The following is a 24,182-nucleotide window of genomic DNA, read 5'->3' on the forward strand; positions in this document are numbered from 1 at the left end:
AAGTAGGAGAAGCTTGACTGTGGCAGTCAGGGTCAAGGGACATGCTCTGTGTTCCAGGCATCAGGCACACATCAGACACTGCCTGGGAAGGTATGTAGCCAAAAGAAGTAGAGGTGACCCTTTGTACACAGGAGCCCTGTTGAGGGGCAGGCAGGTTGCAAAGTTGGGCTGGTGTATCTCAGATGCTGCATGCTGGGATATCACACTGGCATCAGCTAGGGCCTCAGTCAGCCATAGTTGTCAGCCTCAGTGTGACCCACTCTGCTTTGCATATGCCTGCCTAGGCCTCTCCCCTCTGTAAACTGAAAAGTGAAAAGAAAGTCTCTGTATGGCTTCTCTGCTTCCTACGCATTCCGGATACCAAGACCAGGCTGAATTGACAAGCTTTTTATAGCGTCCATCCCCAGATACCTGTCACCCATAGACTGGCACTTCACCTCCCGCTCTGGACAGCTGTCTTAGTTAGGGTTTCTATTGCTGCAAAGAAACACCATGACCAAAAAGGAAGTTGGGGAGGAAAGGGTTTATTCTTATACTTCCAAATTTCTGTTTATCATCGAAGGAAGTCAGGACAGGAACTCAATAAGGGCAGGAACCTGGAGACAGGAGCTGATGCAGAAGCCATGGAAGGGTGTTGCTTACTGGCTTGCTTCCCCTGGCTTGCTCAGCCTGCTTTCTTATGGAACCCAGGACCACCAGCCCATACAATGGGCTGAGCTCTCCCCCAATGGTCACTAATTAAGAAAATGCTTTACAGCTGGATCTCATGGAGGTATTTCCTCAACTGAGGCTCCTTCCTCACTGATGACTCACAAAACCAGCCAGTACAACAGCTATGTGAATTAACTAAGAGTCAAGGAGCATTTGAGGGGTGGGAGTTCAAATCTCTTTAAGCTTGCAGACCTCACGGCTGTGACAGTGAGGACAACATAGCCAGAAGTGCAGGTGCCATTTCGGAATGTTAAATGCCAGGCACTGGGCTGTTAGGAGATTGCAGGTGTCCATCTATGAAAGCGACAAACAGACCAAGAATCATTAATGTTGGCCCTATGTATAGAGGGAGGAAGCTGATGTCAGGAAGTGGCCCCAGGTACCCAGACTAGTTAAGTGGAGTCATGATTTGAACACAAGTCACAGGATACTCCAGCCTGGGATACACTTACCTGCTGAGTTAGGCATCTCCTGTGCCTCAGTTTCTCTATCCATAGAACTGTAGAAATAATCCCCATGATTACAGGTTGGGAATAGGGTGATCACACTGCAGCCCCTGTCCTGGCTGAGTCCTCTTTGTCCCTTTAAGATGGCCCTTCACTGTGGGCTTCATCCCTTCCTGGCACTGACTGCTTGGGGCCACCCTGGCCTGTAGATCCTGATAGGTCAGCTGGAGGATCTAGACCTGAGCCTACAAGCTGCTGCTGGCCAGCAGCAGGAGAAACTCACACCTGCCCAGAATGTCCATGCCTGTCACCCAGTTGCTACCCCACAGAAATCCTGACAGCCTCCTGCCCAATCATAATGTCGTCTTGAAACACTTCAGTGTTTCAGGAAGTACTTGAAAATGCAAACACACCCTCAATGTCCTTGTCACACCTACATCTGTGAGTAGTGGTCCAGGTAGCCATGTGTGCCATTGGCTGAGAAGCCCTCGAGCTTCAGGGGACTTCTTTGTCTCATTTTCCTTCATTTATTTTTATTTTTTTAGGTTAGACTACAAAGCAACATGTTTCATTAAGGCAACTTCATACGCACATCGTTACACTTGTTCTTCCTCGTCCCCTCCCCCACCATCCTTCCCTGCCCCCTCCAGTTAGCTTCCTTTCTTCTCCCAGTTAAGCCACTTCTCCTGCCCTATTTTCAGTGTCCCATGATGCTTCTATCCCCATCTTAAGACCTCTCGTTCCTCCAGCAATTCCCTTTCTAGTTTTTTGGTATAAATGCACAGGTAACCCCCATATATAATGTAAGGCTTAGGCTCCATAGTTGAGAAAACACACAGCATTTGGCTTAGTCTGGCTTGTTTCTCTTAACATTCCTAGTTGTGTCTTTTTTCCTGCATATGCCATGATGGCTACATTCTTCCTTATGGATGCACAAAATTCCATTGCATGTATGCACCAGCTTACTTTACCCATTCATCTATGGTGGACATCTAGACTCAGTCCATTTCCTGCCCATATATGCTGCAGCAGGAAATGTGAATATGCAAGTATCTCTTGGCATGCTGACTTTTGGTCCCTTGGGTATATACCCAGGAGACTTACAGCTTTGTCATATGGTGGATCTATTTTCAGGGTTTTGAGAGACCTTTATAATGATTTCTATGACTCCTAATAGCAGGAATGAAGCCCCCCCCCCCCATATTCTCCCCAGCATTGGTTGCCATTTGTTTTCTTCATGGGGTGAGATAGAGTCTCAAAGCAGTTTTCCCTGGTCGTTAGGATGCTGAATGTTTTTTTCAAATATTTATTGGCCACTTGTATCTCTTCTCTTGAGAATTGTCTACTCACTTCATTAGCCCATTTATTGATTGAATGACTTGGGTTTGGGGTGTTTGATATTTGTAGTTATTTATGTATGTTAATATTAATCCTGTCTTATATGTAGCTGATAAACATTTTTCCCATTCTATAAGCTCTCTTCACTCTAGAGGAGTGCCCCCCCCCCCCCCCCCGCCATAGTACTATTTTCTAAGACAGGGTCTCTCAGTGTGTACCAACCAGACTTCAAGTTCAAGATCTCCTGCTTCAGGTCCAAGTGCTGGGATTACAGAAGCATGCTACCCACTCACCTCCTCTAGTGTCTGTTTGTTTGCTTGTTTGTATATTTTTCTTTTAATGAAAACAGTTTTTATTTTCAACTAGGTGTGGTAGTACATGTCTTTAATCTCAGCACTCCAGAGGCAGATCTCTGAGTTTGAGACTAGCCTGGTCTACAAAGTGAGTTCTAGGACAGCCAGGGCTATGCAGAGAAACCTTTCTTGGCAAACAAAAACAAGAAAAGAATTTTTTCATATGGTTCCCCTCCCCCAACTCCTCTGAGTTCCACCCCACATCCCTTCCCATCCAGATCCACACCCTTTCTGTCTCTCCTTAGAAAACAAATAGGGTTCTAAAGAATAATAATAAAATAATAAAACAAAACAAACAAACAAACAGAAGAGCCAAAGAAAAGCATAAGAATGTCATGTAGACACAGAGCCATACACATTTACACACAGGAATCCTGTAAAGACAGCTGGAGGCCATAACATATACACAAAGGATCTGCAAGGTTTAAAAAACAAACAAAAACCTGCCCTGACAAAACATGAGCCTGAGAACCTCCAAAGATGCCATTGAGTTGTTTTCTGTTGGCCATCTACTGCTGGGCATGGGTGTTGGCCATTTACTGTGGGGCATGGGTGTTGGTCATCTACTGCTGGGCATGGGTGCTGGCCATCTACTGCAGGGCATGGGTGTTAGTCATCTACTGCTGGGCATGGGTGTTGGTCATCTACTGCTGGGCATGGGTGCTGGCCATCTACTGCAGGGCATGGGTGTTAGTCATCTACTGCTGGACATGGGTGTTGGCCATCTACTGCAGGGCATGGGTGCTGGCCGTCTACTGCGGGCCATGGGAACTGTCCTTAAGCCATCTCTTTTGATTTTATCCTTGCTGATGGTCTCAGATTCTGGGAGTGCCTGTGCCCATTTATGTATTTGTTTGCAATATTTATTTTCATTTGTTTGAAGTTCGAGGGGTGGAACCCAGAATTTTTGGCATGGAGGGCAAGCATTTACTACCCAGTACCCACCCTCCCCAGCCTTCTGATATGACAGGATGTCCCAGGCTCTTCTTGTCCCTCTTGCCCCAACCTGGCCTCCACCATATCCCTGCAATGACAGGGTCCTAGTGGTAGCCATAGTGTTTAGAGACCCTGATCTAGCACGAGGGAGGCTTGTTACTACTGGGTGTCTCAGGACAGAACCAGGTGACTGCCCAGGAGGAGGCTTCTTTTGCCATCCATCTTCAGTGTCCCTTCTCCCAAAAGCCTGCAACAGTCCTTCTTGCAGCCAGTCTCCAAGACGGAGGTAATTGCTTTGGAAGGAAACAGCAGTCCACAGCAGCCAGCTTCCTTCACAAACAGCAGGGTTGGCCTGCCGAATTTCCTCAGTTTAACATGCCAGCAATTGTAAGACACACCATCCATCAATTTAATAACAGCCTTTTAGAGCACAGGAGAGAAAACGCTTTACCTCCGTGGATGAACACTTAGATTTATTCTAAACCTCAAACTATCAAATGGTAAGGGGAAAAGTTGATTTTGGATAAAGGATTTGTGTCCACAGCCTGGTTACTCACAGGACAGTGGCCCCGAAGGGTCTAAAGGTGGTGGGGGCGGGGGCAATTGTCTCTGGGGCCAGGTCTTCAAGTGGCCATGCCACACAGAGGACAAAGGTTGGGTCCAGACTGAAGAGAGTGAGGCAGGGACAGATGCAGTGGGGCTGAGGTAACTGATTAAGATACCCCTGCTGCTGGCTGGGGTTTCCCTCGGGCACTCAGACCTGGGGCTACCAAGCAGGCTGGCTCAACACAGGCATGGAGCCACCTGCCTCTTCTGGCACTAGTCTCTGGCCTAGTCTTCCTGGTTCCCTCACCAAGAGAGGTCTCCCTCTCTGTACTTCCTCAACTGTACCCCTGCATCTTTCAGAACATCGGGACAATAGAGAAAAAGCCCACCTCCCACCCCAGGGCACCCCTTCTGAGCACTGACACCCAGGTCATGACCTCATTCCAGCTTGAGTTAGTCCCTGCTGCCTGGGCTCTGCCTGCCTGGCCACACCACATCTCATGATTGCTGTTTCTCCTGTTCACCATGGCACATCCTAGGGGACCTGTGTCACAGCTGTGATGGGCTTATTTCTACAGCCAGCCTTCCTAACGCAAGGAATAGTAACCATTAGTAGAAGTTTCCCACCCTGGGGTCCCTGGGCTGAGGGATTGCAAGGGGACACACCTGTCTGTTATCCTGGTGAGGATGAAAGCCTCTCAGCACCTTTGATGAGCATAAACTGTTTTTACTGCTTCTGAAATATCATTGCTTGACTTCACTGTTCACCCACCTCCCAAGACACGGGTGGAGGAGGAAAGCGGGCCTTCCGGAGGCCTCCTACCATCTTGCTGCTCTGTCCTCGTTGCCTGCAGGTTAATTGATGGCATGAACATCACCACCGAGGATGAGCACATGTGGCTGATCCCCTTTTCCCCTGGGTTGGACCATGTGGTTAGGATCCACTTTGACAGAGCCCAAAGCATTGCTGGCCTGCGCCTCTGGAACTACAATAAATCTCCTGAGGACACCTACCGAGGGGTAAGCTGGGCAGAGCGGAGTCCACTGTCAGGGAGGCAGCATGATGAATGGCTGGTGTGGGTGCTGGAGAGGAGCATAAATCCTCCAGAACCTTCCAAATGGGGGGAGGGGTGACATCGAGGGAGAGAACAAGCTGTGTTTCCTTTTGCATACAGCAGACCTAGCCCACAGCCCAGGGCAGCCTGGGGAACTGCAGGGAGGGCTTGCTTCTTCTGTGACTGTGGGTCCCCTTCCCACACAGTCTAGGCTTGCAGTGTCGCCTCTGGGCCCGCTGTCCATTGAGCACTGGGGAGGGTGCTATGAGGCAGGCTTGTGTGCCTTCCTCATCTCATCCGGTTCCCACCCTGCCTCCTTTGAGTGCCCCACCTCTCAGGGATCTAAGGAAGGCTGGGAAAGGGTTGCCACTCTCCTTGGGAACTTCATGGCTGGAGTCTGGTCTCAGTCTGTCAAGCATGGAACCCAAACTCTCTTTCAATGCTGGTGGAAAGGCAGAGGTGGCAGGAAGCCTCAGAATGCTTGTAGCCTTTGCGGTCTGCTGGCGGACCCCAGCAGGACGGCTAGAAAATTCCTGCCTGGACAGTGTGTGCACGTGTGTGTGTGTGTGTGTGTGTGTGTGTGTGTGTGTGTGTGTGTGTGTGCACGTGTGTGTGCACATGTGTGTGCATGTGTGTGTGCATGTCTGTGAGCACAATGCCACTACCTGTCAGAGGGACCAGCTGGGTCTCTGTTATGTACCCAGAAAGATGGAGGTTGTGCCCCTCTCCCAGGTGGGAAAGGAGATGGAGGGAGGCCTCTAGGTCTACACAGCACTAGAGGCAGAGGTTGTGCTCCAGGGCTAATGCCCTTGACCATCTCACCGTACTGCCACAGGCTAATGCCACTGCTGCCTGGGGTCCCCCACCAAGTCCCATGCCTCCCCTGGGACTGAGACATGGATAGGAAGCACAGGTAAGTATCCTTTGGGCAGGGGCCTTACTCTGGGTATCTTGTGCCCACCCCAGCATTGTGTCTGAAATGGAACATTACTGTCCCTGGCCTGGTAGAAAAGCTATCCACTGTCTTAGGCCTCAGGCAAACTGTGTCTCCTTTGCTAGGTCAAAATCGCCCATGTGTCCCTGGACGGCTTGTGTGTGTCTCCTGCAGAAGGCTTTCTTATTCGAAAGGGACCTGGCAATTGTCACTTTGATTTTGCACAAGAAATCCTCTTTGGAGACTACCTGCAGACCCGGCTGTCACCAGCACCCACCAGGAGGTGAGGGAGTGTGGGCTGGCCCGCCAGTGTCCTCTGTGTGTGCACCCTCAGGGCTGGAGCTTCAGCCACCTGTGTTATCTAGAAACGACTCCTCTTCCCCAGCCCCAATCCAGAAAAAGAGCAGGTGGGAAACTCTCATTTGGGTTTGCCAGGATGTCCAAACTCCAGCATCAAAGTGTAAACCGAGTAAGTTTTACCCATTTACAGCTCCCAGTATCTGAAAGGCCACCATAGAGGAATAAAAGAGCTCCCTTCCCCAATGGCAAAATTGTAATAGTATCCTTGTGTAGCATAGCACGAGGAGGGAATAGAGAAGCTGGAGGGGAGGGCAGTGTCATAGTTGTCTCTAGCCCTGGCCAGCCTAGAACTCACTATGTAGATTAGGCTAGTGTTGAACTTACAGAAATCTTCCTGTCCCTTAGAATCAGCATTTGGAAGCTGGGATTTTATACCTATTTCACAGAAGTAGAAACTGAGGCCTGGGCGGGGGATCATGAAGCCATCAGTGCTCAGGGCTTCCCCTCTGTTTCCTTTCTCTTCTGCATCGTCCCCATCCTGCCCACATTCCAGGGCCTTTGCTATGCCCAGCTTGATGCTGTGAGAGGCCTCCTCCGACCTCTATTCATCCAAATGGCCTGTCACACTCAGGCACCCTGCCCCATCAGCAGCACCTAGCCCTCAGCCTAGCAGACTGCTCCTGTAGGAGAGCAGGGGTGTGGTTGAGAGAGTGACCCCAGCGGCACAACCCACTCAAGCACCCGCCAGCTGCGTGGCTTTCCCAAGTGGCTTCCCCACTCTGTCCAGGTGTCTGCATCCATGTGTCCCCACCTCTGGGCTACTCTGAGGATTGCAAGGGTCTGTAACAGAAAGGAGCTGGGGTCCCCCACTGCTGCCCACACATGCATCCCCTGGGCAAAGGGGAGCTCACACAGGAGCCCCTGCACTGCTGTATCTGCAGTCCATGGCTGAGGAGTGTCTCTCGATGACCCTGGAACAGAAGGGCTCATGGTGCTGTTTCAATCTCTTTCCAGGCTGGATTCAAAGAGCCTGGAGCGAGCCAGCATGGACTACGAGGCCCCACTCATGCCCTGTGGCTGTATCCTTCCCCCAGGCAGCTGGAATGCTGCGCATTCCCGTGTAGCTAGGGAAGCTGAGGAAGGCAGCTCTCAGACGGAGTAGCAGCAGCATGGGTCCCATCACCTCCTGAAGGACTGGGGTTGTGGAGGTGGCACAAAGGACCCAGCTGAGAGGGGCTGGAAAAGAGACAGGTGACCCGGGGACCTGGCAGGGAGAAGGCAGGGACAGAGGCAGCAAGAGCCCCTCCTTCCTAGTGTGACCTCATTGCATCAGCCCTGGGAGCAGGCTGCATTGGCAGCCCTGCTTCCCAGCCATGAAAACTAATCACAGGAGCCAGGCATGCTGGAGGCGGGAGGATCATGAGTACTAGACCATCCTGAACTACACAGTGAGACGCTGTCTCTTTAAAATAGAGACAAAGGGAAGCCAAGAGCTAAAAACAAAAAACAAAAGAAGCAATCAGAGAGGTCAGCTAACTTGCACTGGTCTCTCCGGAGGTGTCTAGATCTGGGAGGAAGCAGTGCCTTTGCCTGTGGCTGCCAGGGATGTGCCTGGGCTCCCAGATCCTCTTCCACACCTGCTCCTAGAAACTGGGAGCAGGAAGATCAAATCAAGGGTGGGCAGGTATCACCTTGTGCACCCTTGTTGGTGGGAATCATTTGCTGCAGCCAGATCTGAGACTGTTTCCACACCCCTAACATGCTTGTTCCCATAGACTTGAAAGACACAGAGGAGGGAAGAGATTTCTCATTCTAATCATCTTATAACCAGGGAAACTGAGGCATGAGACAAGAGTGTCCCACCCAGCACCATCTGCCCACCTTGTCTGTCCTCGGACTATTCCTTCCTGTCTACTCCCAGGGCAGGTGGTGTGGCGAGTGTGATGCTGTGTTCCTTTTGAAGAAAACCATCTCTGGGAGAGAGACTCTTCTGTCGACAAACAAGAAGAGCCCCTGTCACCTCTCCCACTCCGTGGCTTTCTTCTCTCTTCCTTAACCACGGCCGTAGTCATTTTCCAGTTCCAGCTGCTGTCCAGCTGGGGCGACCCCTACTACATCGGCCTCACAGGGCTGGAGCTGTACGATGAGCATGGGGAGAGGATCCCGTTGTCCCAGAACAGTATCCTTTCTGCTGGGAGCAGAGCCGGCAGGGGAAAAGCCGCTGGGAGACGGGTGCAGGGTCCCAAGTCTAATTCTAGCACTCAGGAGGTGGAGGCAGGAGGATTTTTGCCTGTGTGCGGCCAGCATGATTTTGAGGGCAGCCTGAACTACATAGCAAGGCCCTATTTCAAAAGAGCTGATGATAGTCAAATGTGGTGGTGCACGCCTTTAATCCTAGCACTCCAGAGGCAGAGACAGGCAGATACCTGCGAGTTTGAGCCAGTCTGAGCTGCCTTGTCCCAAAACAAAATGAAAGACCCGATGCTGGTGGTGATGATGGTGATGGTGATTAATGATGATAGTGATGGTGACTGATGATGGTGGTGGTGGTGGTGGTGATAATGATGGTTGTGGTGATGTTAATTACTGTAGTTTTGATGTGGTGGTGGTGGTGGTGGTGGTGGTGGTGGTGGTGGTGGTGGTGGTGGTGGTGGTGGGTGATGGTTATGACGATATGGTATGATGCTACTGGACCCTTAGAGCTGCTCTTAGTCATGCTTGCCAAGGCCACTATAACTGGTTCTCTGCAGACCAGAGTCCCATGGTTGAGAATGTGGGGAGATCCTGCTAAGCACAGGCCCTTCTCAGAAGGCACAGTCACCTGGTGTTCTAAAAAGGCTCTGACAGAGTCTGCCGGAGAACTCAGTGGGAGAGGAGTGTATTACTGGAGCATCCTTTGTTCATGGTGTGCCCATGCTGGAGCTGGTGATTGGTCCAGAGAGTTCTAAAAGGTTTTAGTTTGGTCATTGATATTTTTAATGCAATACCAGCCTCTGGAACTTAGCTTGAGAAGCGCCAGTGCCCGCGGGGCCCTTGGTCTTGTGGAGTGACAGTGACTAACCTCATGGACCCCTTCCAGTTTATCCCAGCGCTGACTCCTGAAGCTCTTGTTGTCTATCAGCCCCCCCAAACTCAGTACTTCCCGGGGGCTTCTTGTGTACCAGGCACTGCGGGAATATGCCCCACGCACCCACAGAAATTGGGTGAACAGAATATTCTGGAGTCCTCATTGTCCAGAGTAGGAGCTGGAGACCTGTTTACCTGAGGTCACACAGCCCAGTTGTAAAGCTTTGAATTCTGTTACCTGTCTTCTTTGTCATGTGCTTAGCAGCAGCATCCTTGAGTGTGTGATCTCTGGCCCTCCAGGTCGGGAAATGCCAGCGCAGCCCCAAAGCTTGTCCTGTGTCTGCCTGGGGCCCAAGGTGTCTCTGGGGTTATCGTCCTCCTCATAACTTAGCAATGGCTCCTGGGTCTGTATGTTCTGCTAACATCACCAAGAGGCTCCTAGCCAGTGTCCTCTGACTTCTGCCCATCTCAGAGCATAGACATTTTATGTCCCTGTCACAGCTGAGGTGGCCGAATAAGTAGTGCCCAGTGGCTCGTCTGAGATTTCCTGACAGAGATTTCCTGTCACAGTGACAGAACTGGACCCCAATTCTGCACATGCACATTGGGGTCTCTGCTCTAATCAGCTCTTGTTGGGCCAGGGTGGCAGACCTGACAAGGGTGTGACCTGTGCTCCAGAGCAGTGGTAGCACCATAATCCCTGTCTGTGCTCCAGTGAACCCTCACTTCCGGCCATCCCACCTGTGGTCCCTGACTTTGAACTCGACCCCTTAGCCCAAACAGAACCCCTTCCCATTGGCCACACCCCGCTTTCTTAGAAAATAGAATGTGTCTATTTCAACCATCATTCCCAGCCTGCTAAAGTGTAGGATGCCAGCCCAGCATCTTCTGGACAGGGCTGACAGCCTGACAGCCGCCTTGAGGGTAACACATTATGCACAGCATATGAGTTTGGGTTCCGACAGCTTAACCTACACCTCAGATATCGCTGCCTTCCCGGACAGTGTGAATGCGCTTGAGGGTGTGTGCGGGGACGTGCGAACCCCCGACAAGCTTATCGACCAAGTCAACAACACCAGCGATGGCAGGCACATGTGGCTGGCCCCCATCCTGCCTGGCCTGGTGGGTACCTGGCCCTGGGGTTGGAGGGGCACTTGCCCCTGTGCCCAGTGACAGTTGAAGCAGTTGGGAGCCATCAGAGAGATGCCAGCTGTGGCTAACGGCTGGAGTATAGCCCTTCCAGGTTCACAGTTCTGTCTCTGCCTCCACGGACTTTACTCAGAAAGGTGCCAGAGGTGTGAGGAGCTCCAGGAACCCTGAAGTCAGAGGTCCCTGCACAGTTGCTGGAGGGCAGGGACCCACTGGCCTCACGTGCATCTCTCTGCCTTTTTGTCAAGGCCCTCTGCGGCCCACTGCAGCCTGGCATCTTCCCTGTTTTCCCTCTCCTTTGCCTGTTTCTGTTCCTTATATCACTGCCTATGGCCACAATGTGGCCACCTTGCCCTCGCTCTGGCCCCAGTCAGCAAGTCAGCCATTCTTACCACTGAGTGCCTTTCCCAGCTCTCAAACCCTGCAGTGAACCTGATCCATCATTGCAGAGAGGAAGGAAGGTCCAGAAGAGGGTATAAGCCATCAGCACCCTCCACCTCAGGGTCAGAGCCTGTCAGCAGAATGTGGTGGGATCTGGGGTCCCTTTCCCACTCCTGTAACTGAGTATAAGATAGACATTTTCCACACAGAGGAGGAAACAGCTCCCAAAGACCACAGGTCCAACCTGTGCAAAGGGGTTCACAGCCCCTGTGGCCCTTAGACCCCAGCCAAAAGCAGGAGTCCCCTGCCCGCCTCTGGTCACTTTCATTCTCCTAGTGGGGATCTCAGGGTCTGAGCAGGACCCCCACCCAGCCATCTCTGTCTCCAGGTCATTGTGAGCTGCAAGGCGGACTCACTCACCTCACACTCAGTTCTTTGGTTGGCCTTCCAGGTGAGGAGGGAGGCTTTGGTGCTGCTGAGCCTGCTGCACTGGTTCATTGGTGCTGATCTGGGGCTGAGTGCTAGCCATTTGGTATCCCCAGCAGACATGGGCTGGAAGAAACCGAGGTGCCGGAGTGCACAGGACTCTGGCTTTTCCTCTGGAACTCTGGGAAAGGACAAATGGGTCAGGACTATGCACATTGCTTGGTGGGGAGATGCTCCTGGCTTCTACAGGTGGAGACCATCCTGGGCTTGACCTGAGGAACCGAAGGCCAGGCTGCTCTCAGTTCTCGACAGTATTTAAATGAGGGCCACAGCAGCAGGAGGCAGCAGGCCCTCCCAGAGCCAGCTCAGCAGTTTGCTCAAACGCAACCACACGTGACTTGACTCAAAATGGGCTCTGAGGAGAAGAGGCATGGAACTTGAGACTTCCCACATGGGGAGTGCCGCCACTGGCACCTGGGCCAGCTTCTTGCCCTGGTGCTCTGGGCCTAGCCCACAGCTCTGTTTCCAAACACAGCTGCTTTAATTAGCTTTGCTCTCTGACAGGTGAACCGGGTGTATGTCATTTTCGATCTGCCCACCACTGTGTCAATGATCAAACTGTGGAATTACACGAAAACACCTCAACGAGGAGTGAAGGAGTTTGGTGTGAGTCCTCACTAGCTGGTGTGGGAGATCGTTGTGCTCCCTGGGAATTAGACTGTGGGCAATTACCATTGGCTGCAGTTTGGTCTCTGTCCCCAGTTGTAAACTTGGAAATGCCTGGTCCTCGGAGCAGGGAAACCTGCCACCCAGCCGTGAATTCAGAACAGTTTTGAAATAATCCAAAGCAAGCCCTGAACTTGGCCCTGGACTTGATGTTGCTTTCAGGGCTCCCTCTAGAATCACACAGCTTTGGGAGGTAACTGGGTGGCCAGGTGGAGAGACAGAAGCCGTAGGAGCCAGAGATTGAGTCTGCCTCCATCTCCACACTTGGTCACCCAATGTTGTGAACCTACAGCCCAAGGGGACAGCACATGCCCTTCATGCCAGTCTTCAGTGAGCTTGGGCTTGGGGCAGCAGAGGGGCATGCTGCTTGGGGGTGGGGCAAATGTGGGAGGGAGCGGGGCTCCATTCCTGTTCTCTCTCTTAGTTGCTGGTGGATGACTTGCTGGTGTACAATGGCATTCTTGCCATGGTGAGCCACCTAGTTGGGGGCATCCTGCCCACATGTGAGCCTACCGTGCCCCACCACACCATCCTCTTTGCCGAGGACACTGACTTCTGTCACCAGGAGAAACACACCATCAGGTACAACCCTAATCAGCCCTAATGAGGATGGATGGCAGGGACCTGGCCTGGAGGCTGATGAGCCTTCTGTCTGCTCCTCCTGCAGTAAGCCAGAGGAAGACCAGGACATACAGATGATGAATGAAAACCAGGTCATCACTACCTCAAGGAGGAAGCCAGGCACGGCTGACCCAGGTAGGTGGCATGTCTCTGCCCTGCATATCCCTGTCAGAGGCTTGGTCTGGGTAGAGAGGAAGTAGGCATCAGAGTCTACTGGCCTTGCCCTGCCTGCACAACACCTCTTTCCATCTGGGATCCTGTCCCAGAGTGAGAAGCAGCTTCCAGCTGCAGGCTTCCCCTTGTGGCCAGGAGGGGAAGGCAAGACACACTGGGAAACCAGGAAAGGACACCAAGAAGACTCCCTGGACAGGTGGCATTTGAGCTGGGTCCTAAAGGACATCCGGTAACATAGACAAAGGCCTTATGAGTTCCATGATAAAGTCTACTCTGTGCATGGGCTAGGGCATGAAGTATGCCCCGAACTCAGTCTAGCCAGGTTTCCCCCTACCTGAATGGCAAGCCAGGTATATGACTGCTCTCAAGGACAGTGTAACTCATTCATCCTGTGTTCTGCTTCCACAGCCTTACGCCCCAAAACCTGCATACGTGAAAAGGAGACCTCAAGGCGTTGGCGATGCTGACTGGAACAGGAGGGAGAGCCTCTCTGGGATGGCTAGGCTCTATCACCAGCCCTGAATAGCACCCGTGTTCCTCATACTTCAGGGTTGGCCAGCTGGGACCCCAAGGGCTGGAAGAGCATGGAGGAACAAGGGACTTTAATCACAGCCTTGGGAGCTATAGGGGTCAGATGAGAGGTCAAGAACAGGGCAGCTCCCCCCTGCCACACTGGGCTGCTGCTGGGAGCCAGGGATACTTGGTTCCTCTCTGTCCTCTCCTGTGAGGTCCATAAGAGCAGGGCCTGTGGCACCCCAGTCCTAGGCAGCCCCTGACTCAGGCCCAGAACTCAGTACATGACCATGGGGCCCATGCCCCTCACTGCACAGCCCTGCTCACTAAGGGCAACAGATGCTGAAAGGCCCACTGTGTCACAGCTCCTCATCTGTCCAGTGCCTCAGGAGGCCTGTTGGGGCTAGTCCTAGGTGGCCTCTGCCCTCTGTCCTACTAAGGAGAGGAAGTGAGCTACAGTGAGTGCTGAAGGCTGCCCTCAGCCCCTGCCTCTCCTCTCATCTCTCACACACACACATACACACACACACACACACACACACACACACACACACACACACACACATGTCAAGAGTTGAAGGGCCTGGGCTCAGACTTGCCCCTTCTCCCTGAAGCCCAGAGCCCCATGCCTGTGTGTACATCTATAGAACAAGCTCAGATCAGGGACCTAATCAGTCTCCCAGTAGTGGGTAATTTCTGGTTCCAAATATTAATCTGTTGTTTTCCTGGCTCAGGGCCCAGCGAGGCCAGTGCCATGGTATCGAACTCAGTACATTCTGATGCTACCAAGAATCACAAAGGCCGATGAGCAGCAACACCCAGCAGCTGTGCAGCTGTTTTAATTTGGAGCCAGCTGATGTGCAGAAAGGATTGCCTCTGATGAGAATCCATCATCTCTGTAGCCTCCAGTGGCGCCTGGCTCCTCCACTCACTCCCAGATGAGCCACACACCTCCCAGGAGGGCCGTCAAACCAGCTCTTAGGAGGAAGCCAGGACCACTGCTTTACCAGGAACCCAGCTTCTTCTAGTCCTCAGGGTAGGCACAAATTTATCTGGAACACCCAAGACTGACCTTGGTGTGCTCCCTGCAGACCTTTGGTGGGTGTTTATAAGTGTATATTCCATGCAATCTCAGAGGGAAGGCACTGGTACAAGCATTAACTCTCAAATAAATGTCTATTTTTTATTACAAAATCAATAAAAGATGTTATTAAGAATAGAGTGTGGTACACCGGATGGGGTCAGCTAGAGGGAGCCTTTGTTGCCTCCAGCCCTAAGCCAGGGTCGATCTGAGTTTACTGAAAACTCATGCATGTGCCTATCTGAGCTTTGCTCCCACCATTGCCTTCAGGTGGGGCCATGGCCCTGAACCCACTTTCTCTGTGAAGCCCCCATGCCACACCAGGAAATGGTGCATGTAAACAGACCCCAGGAAATGGTGCATATATTGCATACTGGCCACTAACCATTTAATCCATGTTATGTATAGAGGGGCTGGGGCACAGAGGCTGTGTAACCTTCTCAGGACATGCAGCTTTGAAAGCTATTAGTAGATGCATAAATCCTCAGGTGACTACTGGAGAGCAGGGGTGACAGCCCTAGAGGGGTCTTTGACTACAGGGCTTCGTCTGGCACCACTTCAGATTCCTGGGTCGTCCTTGCACCTGCTTTCCTTACCCACTTCCTTCAGAAGAGGTATTGCTGTTTCTTGGCATCAGGAGTCAGTTGCCCATGGACAGGAAGAGAGAGGCAGCTTCAGTTGTCTAGAAAGCCTCCCACCCCAACTGTGGCGCTGGTGAGGAGCATGGGCACTCACCTACACACACACACACACACACACACACACACACACACACACACACACACACCTACACACTGTGGTACTGGTAAGAAGCATGGCCTCTGTCCTGTGGGGCAGACTCTGGCCAAGTTGTCCCCCTGGTTTTACCCAGTCCCTTAGACTCTGCTTGACCCAGATCCTGCCTCAGGTGGGAATGTACAGAGCAGCCTCATCTGGTGATGGAGCCAGTGAGGGTGTCTACGCCGTGGCAACCCAGACCCAGACCAGGTGAGTGAGGCTGGGTAGAGAAATTGCCTAGGATGGTTCTCTTCGGATGGCCCCATGGCCCCTTTGTTCTGCTAGCTTTCATCATTTTCCCAGCCAGGAGATCATGTGGCACAGCCAGGCAATCAAGGCAAGGTGCACATGTGAAGGAGCAGGTCTGTGGCAGCAGTGTTCACAAGGAGGCCCTAGCCCTAAGGACCTGCTACAGGCTGAGGAGTTCGTATAGGCCTGCATGTCCATTAGCACCCAGGGCTGTCTCCTGAATTGCAGCTGTTGCATGTGTGGTCTCTTAACCTCTCTGGAAACTGCTCGGCTCACAGCCCTGGCATAAGGGCAGCTCTTGGCAGCCTTATTCATAATAATAGCAACAAAACCAATGGTCACCAACATATTTGAGGCCCTCTGCCAGGCAAATGGGCCTGTGGGTGCTGGACACTGGTCCTCATTTGCTGTAGGTGCCCTTCTCCCAGCACATTGCATGCCATGTGATGGTTCTGGGACCCGAAGACCTGGGTTCAAGTACGAGTTCCACCATCCTCTATTCCCCAACCCAAAGCACCTTCTCCTTAGCACCCCCCTGGCCGTGTTACCTCATTGGAGTCTAGGCCCAGCCCCAGGCTCCCCTACCCAGACTGCACAGCAGTGGTACTTCCTTCCAGGATTTGTCACAGCATCCAGAGCTTGGGTCTCACCGTGCATCCCTCCCAGGAGACACTCAGCTAAGTCTCCTAGTGACCATCCTTTCATGATGCACAGGCTTGAGAGCAGGATGCGTGGACCTCATGCTGGATGACACTGGCAGGAACTCCTTCCCAGGGCAACAAGCCACCCTCCTGCCTGCCCCTGAGTTCCAGGATGTGCTCAGACTCAGTTGACTCAGTTGACTGCTCCAGAAGTGTCTCATAGCCACTGACTGGACAGAGAGCTGTACCTACCTTCCACTCCACTCCTACTCCTGTGCCTTGTGACAGGATGGTCCCCTTTCTACCAACTCTGAGACTCTTCGCCTAGCTTGGTCCCTACCCAACAGAGGGAAGGAAGGGGGGCACACCCCAGGTGGCCCCATAACCACCTCTCCCTGTCTCAGGCCCTTTACTTCCTACCTCTTCTTGGTCCCCCAGCCCGGCTAGGCCCACAGCCATCAGCAGGCCACAGTCCTCCAGGAAAGCAAAGGTGATAGTGTGGGAGCACAGTGAAGAGTAGGCCAACAAGGACTGGCCAGGGGCAGGAGCTGTGCTCCTTACAAGTTTCTGCTTGGCCCTCCTCACTCCGTGGCTTTCTTGTTTGGGGTTACATGCAGTGTTCTGTTTCTCCATCTTGTTTCCCTGTGGCAGCACTGTGTTCTATGTGTGCAGCTGTGTTCTATGTGTACGCCTCCTCTGGTCCTCAGGTGATTCATTTTCAGATGGAGCCAGCCGCAAGTCTGAGACAGGGCAGGATGCACACCCAGGCCTGTCCAAAGGCACATCAGGATGCTTTGTACAGCCCTTACTTCCTCCCTTGCAGCGGCAGCTCCTGCCAGCCTTGTCCTCAGGCCTGGCAGCAAAGACCCATGAATCAAGCTGACACTTCCATTACCTGGGAGATGAGTATGTGACCGGGTCCAGGTGCTGTGGTGGGGGGGGGGTGGTGGGGTGACCACTCATCAAGACCACAAACCAGGGAAGAAATGGAGACTAGAGCCTGCCCATCAGCTTTGGCCAGGGAAAGACTGCCATGGGTCCCTCTGCACATGGAGAGTGGAGTTGACAGACTTGTGAGGTGAGGGCATCAGGGAGCCTGCAGGCTCCAAGGAGGCCCAGTATGAGGGCTTAGTGTGTGTGGGTGTGTGTGGGTGTCATGTACCCAGACATAGGCATGTGCTAGCATGGTGTCTGAACTGTCAGCCTGGCCAAGGTCAGCTACTAAAGCTCAGTGGCCAGATGTGGTCCAGACTTGGGAAGGGGAATAGGCGTCCAACCAGCCCAGGCTGTGAAACAAGGATGGTAAGCCCATCCAGACTAGCCCTCTACTTCCCTTTCTGGACTCTGGGTGGTTTGTAGCCTCGCCCAGGTTTCAGACCAGATGGCACCTCCTGGTTGTTGTTGCTCCAGGAGGGACACACAGTGGTGTTTACTCCCAGCAGGAAGACAGCCCTTAAGAAGGTGACTGTGAGACCCAAGACATCACTAACCTGGAACTGCGGCCTCCTTTTACCCAACCAGCAGCCTTCCTGCTGTACTGGAAGACAGCTGGGTTCCAGCCGCAGAAGGACCTGAAGCCTCATGGCCCCATGTTCATCCTCCCTCCCTTCCCTCCTGACGATAGCCCCCATTCCAGTCACCCACATGATCACAGACCACTTGCATGATTATTTATTTACTATTTTTCTTTAAGCCAACTTTTTTTTTTTTTTTACTGAAATGCCTATTGTGGTTCATTCTAATCTGCAATGCTTGACACGTGTATGGACACGCCCGCACAGTTTTCTAATACACACTTACATAAACACAGCTATTAAAATAGATGACAGATTTGCAACTAAAATCATTTCCTGGGCCTCCTTGGTGGTGGGCCCAGATTCCAGACCTTGCCCAGGACCCATCACAGTGGTTCTCTCTTGCACAATGCCAAAGCCCCTGTGCTGGCCTTCTGGGGCCTTCATAACTGTGTAGGAGTCTGCCCTGGCCAACTCCGTCTCCTCCACAGCCCCCCATACCAACTGTGTGAATGCAAAGTGGAAGAGAGGGGCTCTCAGAGAACCTGAGCACAGGCATGCATGTACACAGAAGTGTGGGGTCCACCCTTTGCCCCCAGGTGCCAGCCTGACCCAGGACAGAGACCTGAAGCTCAAGTCCCTTTTTCCTGCATCACCCTCCTCTTGGCCCCTGAGTTGGCCACCTGACTCTCCACAAGCCCTTTCCTCAGCCACAGCACTCTCCTCTCACTCGGCCCTGCAAGGACACGGGAATCCTGCCTTGGTCATCCGCTCTAGGCCAGAGCTGGGGTGACGTCCTAGACTACACATCTTGGCCAGTCCCACTCTGCACAGAGCAGCCAGCTGTCCCAGGGTCCCTTGTGAAGCTTTGCGTCCTCTCTCCAGTGCAGTTCCACCCTCACAGCCCCCCTTTCCCTTCACACTAGTCATCTGGACCACTTGAAAGCCCTCCCATGCCCTGCTCTCCCCTCCACACCCTGACACCAGCAAGATGGCTTGGGTGTCATTTCCTTGATCACCTACCCTCCAGGTGGTCTCCAACAGGCACTGCCTCAGCCCCATGGCCCCAACTCCCCTTGTTGACATCATGGCAGAGTGCTTCCCATGATCCAGACTCTGCCCCTCTATGCTCACAGGCACCAGTCTGTGTCACCCTCCAGCAGCTGTAAGAGGTAGATACAGTGAGACTCCCATCTGCAGGATAAGGCCACAGGGGCCGAGGAGACCAGACCTGATGCTAGGCAGTCTGCCTCCAGGGCAGGTACCACACTAAGCATGCATGCACTGAACTGTCATCTCCCATTTATCACTTGTCTGCTTCAGTGTCCCATCTCACAGTGTGTGGCACACAGTAGGGGCACAATAGAAGCCACCTGTTTGCAGACGGATGGATGGATGGATAGCTAGATGATGAAGATGGCCAACAAATTGGTGGATAATTGACGAGAGAAATGGCAATGATGGATAATGGATAGCTGAATCATGGGTGAATGGATAATTGAAGACAGATATATGGATGATGTATTCATGGTTAATGGATAGGTGGACTGATGGATGGATGCTGGATGGGTGAGTAGGATGGATGGTTGGATAGGTGATGAGTAGATGCATGCTACTAAATGGATGAATGAGTAAATGGATGAATCCTGAATGTATGGTGGATAGGATGGGTGTTGGCTAAATGGATTATTATAATCCATGGATGGGTGGTGAGTAAATGATAGATGGATGATGGGTGACCAGATGGATCATGTATGGATGAGTGGGTGGATAGATGAGTGGGTGGGTGGGTAGATGATGGTGAGTGAATGCTGGCTAAATGGATGGGTGGTGGGTAGATGGGTAACAGGTGGATGAATGAAGAAGACCACATTCTGCCTTGCTCTGCCAATCTCTGGAAATCCTTCAGGGCAGGATGAGGCCTCAGGAGATTTAACCAGGAGCGAGTTTGGTTTACATTTACTCTCCCACATGTCAGCTCTAATCTCAAGCAAGAAACTTCCTTCTCTGGACCCCAAGCTCTCATGGTCAAGACAGAAATTCTTTTTCCCCAGGCAGCTGAGTCAGAAGTTTTATGTCAAGTGGCCCTAGACACAGGGTAAAGGGTCCCCAGGGTCAGGGTGGTGTCACATTGCTGAGGTTCCCCACACATTGCTTCCTTCAGCTCCTAGTCTGTTCCTCCTGCTATGCTCGAGACCCTGGCAGCTCTGCCCACCTGCCTCCATCCTGACCTCCCCCAGGCCAGACTGGACTCTAGCTCATTGATGGATGATTGCCCCTGACCTTGGTAGCCAGGCCTCACACTTCCAGGGCAGGATAATGATGGGGAAGCCAGCCCACACATAGCAAGAGAACAGGTTCAACAAGCATTTATTGAGCCCCTGCTGTGTGTCTGCTGTACGATGCCCCACAGAGGCAGCCACTGCCTCCCCTTCAATAAACCCTGCTCCCCGTCCCCACAGGACCCTGCCTCTTTGGGCACCTGCTTGGCTTTGTGTCTGACTGTGGGTATCCAGCATTCAATGGTCAATGCCCATGTCTTTCCTGACTTCCCAACTGCGTGGGGCTCTAAGTGTGGTGGTGGCTGCTGTCTCCAAGTCTCTGTGCAGCCTGGACAGTCCCTCAGGCCTGCCTGACCTGTCTCTGGGGCCCTAAGACCCAGGCAGCGGTGGCAGTCTAGGCCTGGTGTCTCCGTGACAGGAGAGCTGAGTCCACAGCACACAGACCAGGCTTCCATGTCCTGTGGGAAGGGTGGTGCCAGTGATGGCAGGAAGGCAGGGGCTGGCTGGGGTCACATCACACCCAGTGCCCCAGGACCCAGCACTGACGGTTTAGCTCTGCCGCCTCATGAGCTGAGCTCCGTGGCCAGGAGTCTCCCATGTGTGGCTGGTGCCCTGCAAGAGACAAGGCAGAAGTTGCTGACAGTGGCCTGCTTCCATCTGTACCACGCTGACCTCTGGACCAGCCCCAGCGTCCATCTGCTCCTGTCAACCCACCACCCTGCACTGTCCACCACCATCCACTGACTCACCAGCACACGGAACCCCAGCCAGTGCTAGCTGCCAGTCACCAATCAACCCGGCAGTGTCCCATCAGCCCATTCACACTCAGCCCGCCCACCCAAACCCACACACACCCCTGCCACTCACCAGCCCCCTGCAGCCTCTTTCACTCCACCATATACCTACCAGCCCTCTCTCCACACCTACATCTGCCTGTAATCTAGACATTGAGGCTCTAACCCTTGCACTCACCAGCACACCCATCAACAGTCTACCATCTTGTCTGCCTTACCCACGTGTGTCTGTCCATACGCTCAACAGTGCATATCAGAATGACCTCCCACCCCTACCATCTAGTCACTTCCTTCAACCTTCCCTTCAACCCAGCAGATTCACTGAGTCCTCCCTCCTCATTTACCACCCACCCACCCATCCACCCATCCATCCATCCTTCCATCCATCTATCCACCCACCCATCCATGCATCAGCCCAAGTTGACCCCAAGTATACTGTCCCCACCTAACACCCACCACTGCTCTGCTTTTAGAGACCTGGCAAGCCGAAGGACATAAGGCCCCTCCTCATCCTACGCTCTCCCCTGTGCTAGATTAGTTCTTGGACCTACCCACATCTTCCCTCAGGGGCCTCTTCAAAGTTTCTCTGATATGCCCAAGCCATCCCTGTCTCTCATTGAGGAGTGACCCAGCACCTGCTGTCCAGTGGAGTCCTCCAGACTAAGCTCAAACTGGTTCCTTATAGGAAGCCTGCCCTGACATCCTCCCCTGCCTGTCAGACCAACATGCTGTCCCCATATTATCTAAGATGGGGCAGAGACCCACCACAGACCAGCAGCTGTGTCAGTTAGGCAGCCATATGGAGCTAGGCAGGTCAGTGCTCCCTGATTCCAGCCATCTCCATCAGGAATCACTGTGCTTTCCACCCAAAGCTCCAGCACACCCAGGCATCCTTCAGGGTCAGACGGCTCTTGTAGAGAACCCATCAGGATGCGATTCTGGGCAGATACTTGCATACCTCTGATACTTGCATACCTCTCAGGACAGAGAGCTCACTGCTCCTCCACCCATGGCCCTGGCCCTTCAGAGCTGCTGTCTAGATGCAGAAGTTGGGAGGCGCACAAGGAGGTTGTCATTTTGTTCTTTTGGCTTTCCTGCCCTTCTGTTTTTAATATTCCCTAATGTTAGTGTTTTGTACATTCTGCTGTATTTTTAAAGGAGTGAAAAACATTTTGCAAACATTCTGGAATCATTTGGCCTTGGGGGAGGAACATTTGTTTGGGCCCCAGCTACCAAAACAGTTGCCGTCTTTGGATGCACTTGTTGCCAACAAAAGGTGTTTGGGTTGTTTGTTTGTTTGTTTGTTTTTCCTCTCTTTCTTTCAATGAGAAGCAAATATTTGGTGCATAAAAAGGCTGGACTGTTCTTCTCAATGAGTATTTAGAAATGACTGTAGTGGCTCTCACGGAAGCCAGCAGGCAGAAAGGCAAACAGGAACGCTGGAGTGGTTGTGTGGTTTTTAAGGAAGAGCAGGCCAAACCCACCTCACTCCTAGAGATAAAATGAGGCTTTCTGACCCCTCGCTCTATGTGGTCACCCCACCGTGGACTGGGGGTCCCCTCATTCTCTCACCTTCCAAGAGGTGCTCAGGGCCCAGACCCATTGGCATTAGGTCTCCCCAGCCCTGAAAAGCCCTCCCCACCTCCCTTCTCTCCTTCTTTTCTGGTCCCTTACTTGAGGGCATCATCAGCCAGAAGGCCTTTGCTGGGATTTGGGAATCCCAGCTCAGCTCTGCTTCTAGACCCAAGCCCTTGTCACAAGTGGGTGATGGGGATAGAAGCTGCTGTACCCCAGCCAATATCACCACAGGAGATCTGGGTTCAGATCTTCCAGAAGGTTTGGAGACACTGAAATTTCTGATTTCAAAAATAAAACTATCTGTCTTTAAATGATGACAATTAACATGTTTAAAATATTTTCAGTGATACTACGGGCCCCAAAGCCTGACTTGACCCAGGGGGGAGCTGCCTGTGCTGCCTGGCTGTTTTACAGCCTGTTTTTGTCCTGTGGTTTCCCATACCCTGTCCTCCAGCTGGAAACGCCCTCTGGTGCATCACTGGACACTCTATCCCACACCCACATCCCATATTTCCTGTACTCTCTCTCCTGGGAAACACTGAAGGGCCCCTGGCTGAAGGCCCCCCCCCCTACTCCTGCTCCCACCCCTATCCCTGCCCTTCAGTGCATCTTACCTGGGGTGGGGCCATCTATATGCCCAGATGGGAGCCCATAACCTGCTGGCCTTTGGCCTGGTCCAAACAAGCCCTAAGCTGACATTTTCTTAAGAAATGAAGCTAAGAAGGGGGTGGGGCTTCTAAGCTTGGGGGTTCCCTCCTCCACCATGCTAGCTGACATATGTGTATAAGATATAGCAGCCCTCTGTCCAGCCCCTCCTCTGATGCAGGCTAAGGGGGTAAAACTATACTTAGGTCTGATGGTCAAAGGTTCAAATCCATACTCTATCAGACTTGTTATATGACATGTGTGTATGTGTGCGCATGTTTAGTTGTAGGTGCACATATTCAAATGTTCATGCATGTGTGTGTGTACATGCTCAATCGTGTGTGCTGTGTGAGGGTACATATGCATGTGTATTCACAGGTAGAGGGGGTGCATGTGTAGGTGGGTGTACAAGCCTGAATGTGCATGTGTGCATGTGTGAGTTAATGTGTGGGTACACATGATCGAGTGTGTGTGTGTGTGTGTGTGTGTGTGTGTGTGTGTGTGTGTGTGAATGTGTATATATGTGTGTGTTGTGTTTATGTGTGGGTGCACATGCATTCACTCTCATTTTTGTGGATGCCAGACTTTAGTGTCATGCATCTTGCCTCACTTACTCTTTGTACCACTTTTTGAGACAGTCTTTCACAGAGCCTGGAGCTCACCAGTTCCAGACTGACATCTGGTGAGTCCAGAGCCTGGAGCTCACCAGTTCCAGACTGACATCCGGTGAACTCACAGAGATCCACCTGCCTCTGCCTCCCGAGTGCTGGGATCAAAGGTGTGCTCCACCGCCACCCCGGCTCCCCAAGCACATTTGAAAAGCTGTGTGGCTTTTGACAGGCAGCTTCACCTCTCTGAGCCTGAGCAGATAGACATGGGAAGAGACAGAGAGTGAGAAGGCCCAGAGGGCCCCTGTGCTGAAGCCCTTCAGTACCTGGTCTCTGGA

General features: G+C 52.5%; 2 protein-coding genes across 10 annotated transcripts in view; one reads left to right on the forward strand and one right to left on the reverse strand.

The window, feature by feature from the left end:
* LOC118589073 (katanin interacting protein) overlaps positions 1-15,136 on the forward strand; it is a 175,413-nt gene extending 160,277 nt beyond the window's left edge. For all 6 annotated transcript variants that reach the window (XM_036195976.1, XM_036195961.1, XM_036195968.1 and 3 more), the window contains 9 exons: positions 5,185-5,350; positions 6,445-6,602; positions 7,634-7,698; positions 8,688-8,798; positions 10,668-10,807; positions 12,206-12,307; positions 12,792-12,949; positions 13,035-13,123; positions 13,571-15,136. In XM_036195976.1, the coding sequence (XP_036051869.1) occupies positions 5,185-5,350; positions 6,445-6,602; positions 7,634-7,698; positions 8,688-8,798; positions 10,668-10,807; positions 12,206-12,307; positions 12,792-12,949; positions 13,035-13,123; positions 13,571-13,629 (1,048 nt within the window). In that variant the 3' untranslated portion in view covers positions 13,630-15,136. The remainder of the gene's footprint in view (positions 1-5,184; positions 5,351-6,444; positions 6,603-7,633; positions 7,699-8,687; positions 8,799-10,667; positions 10,808-12,205; positions 12,308-12,791; positions 12,950-13,034; positions 13,124-13,570) is intronic.
* Positions 15,137-18,090: 2,954 nt separating this feature from the next.
* Positions 18,091-24,182, reverse strand: part of Gsg1l (GSG1 like) — a 195,533-nt gene continuing 189,441 nt past the window's right edge. For all 4 annotated transcript variants that reach the window (XM_036207281.1, XM_036207275.1, XM_036207288.1 and 1 more), the window contains one exon: positions 18,091-20,831. In XM_036207281.1, the coding sequence (XP_036063174.1) occupies positions 20,734-20,831 (98 nt within the window). In that variant the 3' untranslated portion in view covers positions 18,091-20,733. The remainder of the gene's footprint in view (positions 20,832-24,182) is intronic.

The sequence above is a fragment of the Onychomys torridus genome, chromosome 1 (genome assembly GCF_903995425.1).
Source record: "Onychomys torridus chromosome 1, mOncTor1.1, whole genome shotgun sequence".
In the NCBI taxonomy this organism is placed as follows: domain Eukaryota; kingdom Metazoa; phylum Chordata; class Mammalia; order Rodentia; family Cricetidae; genus Onychomys; species Onychomys torridus.